Below are 5,600 nucleotides of genomic sequence, written 5' to 3' on the forward strand. Positions count from 1 at the left end.
GCAGGAAGACTAATAGCACAGGAGACAGACCCAGCTTGACTCTCTCTGCTATTGCCAGTCTGATAAATAACACTTATCTTAAGAGTTGCTGCTCAGGAAATAATACTTTAGGAACACAGTGAGAGGACATAGTGTGAAATACATATTAGTAGTTGTCACAATCTGGTTTTGTCTGATTTGTTTTGTTCTTTTGTCGGGAACATTTTGTCAGCTGTTTGTCAATATGTGAAAACAGTGTAACAAGTCTGTTAAAAGCCAAGATGCTGCCCACTCAGAAGAGCCACACCCCAATCCCATTAAAAGGGCTGTCCTGAGCCCGATTAGGTTTGTGTGGGCAACATCTGTGAACGCATGTCATCTTCGCTTCATTCAGAGCAGTTCCAATCCCAAATACCCCATTTTCATAATCAGATTGGAACAGCCCGAAAATAACAGAAACATTGTTTAAGTATTCTACATTTTAAAAAACAGTAGTTGGAAAACAGCATCAGCAATGAAATGCAAAGTTTGTCATTTACTTTGCTTATCAAAACAAACACGTTCTTGCTTTGTAGCCTCAACAATATTCACCCCAGGCCTTGGGTCCTATGAAGTGTAATAATTCTGGAAGACACAGGGGGCACACATAGGCACACTGTAGCCGGCTTTATCTCAGCCATGGGCTATTACGGTCCCCCCTTTCTATTAATACTTCTAAGGCCTCACTAGGGGAAGAGGCTTGATAGAAGAGCCTATTTATTAGCCACGTCTGAAGGAAAATGGTCACGTTTCTGTGGTTTTAACGAGTCACCAACGTGTCAAAGGAGTTCCTCTCCCATTCCTGATATATTATGCGCTCATTATTCTGTTGTGCTAGGATTCTAAGAGTGGACTCTGTCACATAGTCTAACCTTACCCCTAACGGCTTTAGAATAGGGATTATCCTGGCAGCATGTGTTTGTGTGTGGATGCTGTTAGTGGGTGCGTGTTTCCTTATATTTGTAAATGTATAGTGAAACAGCCGGGTATGTATTGTCAGACACTGTTATTGCCTTCATTATTCATATGCAATTGACTCATGTTTATGTCTATGTGTGTGAACATCCAGGGGCAGCCATGCTGACCACCTTAATGGACGGCCTCCTCTGCTGCCTGACGGGGAAGTCGGCCAACGTTGTGGTTCCCATAGAAACCTCAGAACCCGCTGACGGCTACGAGTTTGTGGAGGTCAAACCAGGTCGCGTCCTGAGGGTCCGACATGTCATTCCGGACCGGGAGGTGGAGGAAGAGCCCAGCGGGCCAGGGGGAAGCGTCCACTGCAAGAGGAAGATCACAGTGTATCGTAACGGACAGCTACTGATAGAAAACCTGGGGGATGCGGTGAGACAGGAGCGGTTACATGCTCCGAACGGAGAAGCAGAACCCAACTGTACAGTAGAGGTAGAGCTCGCAGACCCACCTTCCAATCCAACTCCCAATTCTGACACCAAAGTGGACAAGACAGGGTCAGTGGTTGGGACAGGGGGAGCAGCAACAGCTCCAGATCTGACCCAGCAGCCCCGGAAGCGACGGCGGAAGCCCAAGCGCACAGTGGTGATCGACAGTGAGAGGAAGATCACATCGTGTAAGGGGACACATGCGGACGTGGCACTGTTCTTTGTGCACGGTGTGGGTGGCTCGCTGGACATCTGGGGCAGTCAGCTGGACTTCTTCTTCCGTCTGGGCTATGAGGTCATCGTGCCAGATCTGGTAGGTCACGGGGCGAGCTCGGCGCCCCAGATCGCGGCGGCATACACGTTCTATGCCCTGGCCGAGGACATGAGGGCCATCTTTAAGAGATATGCACGGAAAAGGAACATTCTCATTGGACACTCTTATGGGTGAGTTAGACAGAAGTGTGTTAGTTATAGACACTACATATTGTATTTTCTGCCTTTTGCTCTCCCAGACTCTCTCCATCTCTCTCTTTGTACAGTGTGTCATTCTGTACATTCCTGGCCCATGAGTACCCCGACCAGGTCCACAAGATGGTGATGATAAACGGAGGAGGCCCCACAGCCCTGGAGCCCAGCCTTTGTTCCATCTTCAACCTGCCCACCTGCGTCCTGCACTGCCTCTCCCCCTGCCTCTCCTGGAGCTTTCTCAAGTAAGAGCGAGAGAGAGAGAGTGTGTATGTGTGTGTGCATGCCTTCCTTGTATGGGTACAGACAAACTTCAGTACAAATATCTTTCCGTCTATGACGTTCAAGTATGATATCCTATATCCTACTCACTCTCTCCTCTGCCTCCCTCAGGGCTGGATTTGCCCATCAGGGTGCAAAGGAGAAGCAGCTGTTGAAAGACAACAATGCTTTCAACGTGTCCTCCTTTGTGCTGCGTGCCATGATGAGTGGCCAGTACTGGCCAGAGGGCGACGAGGTGTACCATGCAGAGATCACTGTGCCCATCCTACTGGTGCACGGCATGTACGACAAGTTTGTGCCCGTGGAGGAGGATCAACGCATGGCAGAGGTGAGTGAGAAACCTTTAAACGCCAACTTTAACCCTTTCTTTAAACCTAATCTAACCTCTCTACCTCCTCTCAGATCTTGCTGCTGGCCTTCCTGAAGATAATCAATGAGGGCAGTCACATGGTGATGATGGAGTGTCCCGAGAGCGTCAACACCCTCCTGCACGAGTTCTTCCTCTGGGAGCCAGACTCCGCTCCTAAATCTAAACCACGATCTGACACCGTCAATGCCCCCACTGCATCCAACGGGGGAGCAACTTCAGAAAGCCAAGTCAAGAATAAGTAGCCCATAGAAGGATGGATGTGTGTTATTGACTCCAATCAAAGCTTGCACAGTGATGTGTACTGTCTACCATGGCTGGTAGTGCTAGGCGTGTCTCCTCGGGTGCAGGGAGCTGGTTTGAGTCGGTTTGAACTGGTCTGGGCTGGTTTTGAGCTGGTTTAAGATTGAGATTTGAGGAGGTGGAACACAGTACACAGAGACAGATGGGTCCATATTTGGTCTAAGTCTGAGCCACTGCACTACATCAGAGGAAGGGCAAGAGGGATGCGAGGGAGGGTGAGGAGGGACGGATAGATGGACGTCAAATGACGTTGACCGTGGAGGTCTATTGTATTGTTCTGATTGAGTGACTGATCCCTGACCGTGCCTTGGGGTAACGTGGGGCTGAAGAGGTGCTGAGTTGTAGAGGTGGACCTGATAATGTTATTGGTTTTGTGTGTTGTGTGTTGCGTGTGGTACACCTCTAGTTGCACAATGGGTGGAAATGTCAAAACAAGGGTGCATCAGAGAGGGAAGAGAATGTATTGGAAGTGGTCAAGTCACACAAGAAAATAACTAGCCAAGAAGAACGCTTGTTATACTACTCAAGCCAAAGGTTAGCCAATGTTTGTGACAAGCAAACACCAGAACCAACTTTCTTTTTTCTGACTACTTCTTCACATTTGAAACTTCACAACATTGTGACTCAAGTTGAATGAGACATTTGAAATGATGTTTGACAATCAATGCTGCTTTTTGAGAACGAGCCAACTCCAATGTATTTAAATGCATTATTCAAACGCACTTCCCTGTCAGAATCATTCCAAATGACAAGCCATTTCTTGACATTGACAATGTTTTGCTTTGTCTACAGAGAAACAACTTGAGGGACAGGGGAAATACCAATGTGTGACTGTTTTACAAAGTCTCCTTGTGTATTTTATGGGGAAACAAATATGTTTCCTTTGGCTGCTGGTTAACTGGGAAGTAAAAACTGGTAGATATCAATGTGTGTTTTGGGCCCATTTTAGAAGGATTATTTTTCTTGCTGTTTCTTCATATTCCTCTACAAAACTATGCTGAACAATGATTGTTTACCTTTTCTTCAGGTAAAAGTGATATAAGCTATGAAAATGTTTATTGGTACACCAAAATATGGTACACCAAAAATGTTTGTAAAATCTGAGAATTCTTCAATGCCACATAGCAAGCTCTCGGTCATGTAACTACTGAACAAAAATGTAAACAAAAAAGTGTTGGTTCCATGTTTCATGAGCTGAAATAAAAGATCCCAAAAATGTTCTATATGCACAAAAAGCGTATTTCTCTCATTCTTGTTAGTAAGCATTTCTTCTTTGTCAAGATAATCCATCCACCTGACAGGTGTGGCATATCAAAAAGCTGATTAAACAGCATGACCATTACACCGGTGCTGCGGACAATAAAAGGCAACTCTAAAATGTGAAGTTTTGTCACACAAAATAATGCCACAGATATGAAGTTTAGAGTGAGCATGCAATTGGAATGCTGACTGCAGGACTGTCCACCAGAGCTGTGATCAATTGAATGTTAATTTGTCTACCATAAGTCGCCACCAACGTCCTTTTAGTGAATTTGGCAGTACGCCCAAACGGCCTGACAACCGCAGACCAAGTGTAACTACGCCAGCACAGGACCTCCACATCCGGCTTCTTCACCTGCGGGATCATCTGAGACCAGCCACCAGGACAGCGGATGTGCACAACCTATCAGAAACCGTCTCGGGAAGCTCATCTGCGTGCTCGTCGTCCTCAACAGGGTTTTGACCGGACTGCAGTTCGGCGTCAGAACTGGCTTCAGTGAGCAAGTGTTCACCTCCGGTGGCCACTTGCACGCTGGAGAAGTGTGCTCTTCACAGATTAATCCTAGTCTCAACTGTAACGGGCAGATGGCATCAGGTGGGCAAGTGGTTTGCTGATGTCAACGTTGTGAACAGAGTTCCACATGGTGGCGGTGGGGTTATGGTGTGCAGGCATAAGTGACAGACAGTGAAAACAATTGCATTTTGTCGATGGCAATTTGAATGCACAGCGATAACGTGACAAGATCTGATAATGGGGGGGGGCACCGTTTTACAGGTTCCTGACCAATCGTGCTATTTTGTGTTTTTTTCATTGTTTGAAACTTATTATGTACATAATGTTGCTGCTACCGTCTCTTATTACCGAAAGAGCGTCTGGATATCAGAACCGCGATGACTCACCTCGAACAGGATGAAGATGTTTCCGTTAATGAGTGAAGCGAAAGATATACTGTTTCTCCCGGACCAGGTCCAAATCCTTGTTATTCGCGTGAGATACAGGAGGCGCAGATCCGGGAGCATTGTGAGAATTCATCGGCAAGTGGGTAACCCGCCTCCTACCATCCGTTCTATTGGCCAATGTGCAATCACTGGATAATAAACTGGATGAGCTTACGGGACATTGACAACTGTAATATCTTATGTTTCAATGAGTCGTGGCTGAACAACGACATGGATAATATACAGTTGGCTGGGTTTTCCGTGCATCGACAGGACAGAACAGCTACATCTGGTAAGACAAAGGGTGGTGGTGTGTGTCTATTTGTCAATAACAGCTGGTGCGCAATGTCTAATATTAAGGAAGTCTCGAGGTATTGCTCGCTTGAGGTAGAGTACCCCATGATAAGCCGTAGACCACACTATCTACCAAGTGAGTTTTCATCTATATTTTTCATGGCAATCTATTTACTCCCACAAACCGGTGCTGGCACTAAGACCGTACTCAACAAGCTGTATAAGGCCATAAGCAAACAAGAAAATGCTTATTCAGAAGCGGTGCTCCTAGTGGC

At 46.4% G+C, this 5,600-nt stretch overlaps 1 protein-coding gene across 1 annotated transcript; it reads left to right on the forward strand.

Annotated features, from left to right (window-relative positions):
* The first annotated feature begins 1,095 nt into the window (after positions 1-1,095).
* LOC135555079 (protein ABHD8-like) lies at positions 1,096-3,029 on the forward strand. The gene is made up of 4 exons (XM_064987450.1): positions 1,096-1,859; positions 1,955-2,125; positions 2,274-2,490; positions 2,565-3,029. Exons 1-4 carry the CDS (start codon positions 1,096-1,098, stop codon positions 2,772-2,774), a joined length of 1,362 nt encoding a protein of 453 aa, XP_064843522.1. The 3' UTR covers positions 2,775-3,029.
* Positions 3,030-5,600: the final 2,571 nt, after the last annotated feature.

The sequence above is a fragment of the Oncorhynchus masou genome, chromosome 15 (genome assembly GCF_036934945.1).
Source record: "Oncorhynchus masou masou isolate Uvic2021 chromosome 15, UVic_Omas_1.1, whole genome shotgun sequence".
Taxonomy (NCBI): Eukaryota; Metazoa; Chordata; class Actinopteri; order Salmoniformes; family Salmonidae; genus Oncorhynchus; species Oncorhynchus masou.

Excerpts from the sequence above, each read along its gene's own strand:
- LOC135555079 (XM_064987450.1), top strand. The coding sequence starts at position 1,096 with ATGCTGACCACCTTAATGGACGGCCTCCTCTGCTGCCTGACGGGGAAG. Across the intron at positions 1,860-1,954 it reads CTCATTGGACACTCTTATGG|TGTGTCATTCTGTACATTCC; the intron begins GTGAGTTAGACA and ends CTCTTTGTACAG. Across the intron at positions 2,126-2,273 it reads CTCTCCTGGAGCTTTCTCAA|GGCTGGATTTGCCCATCAGG; the intron begins GTAAGAGCGAGA and ends TGCCTCCCTCAG.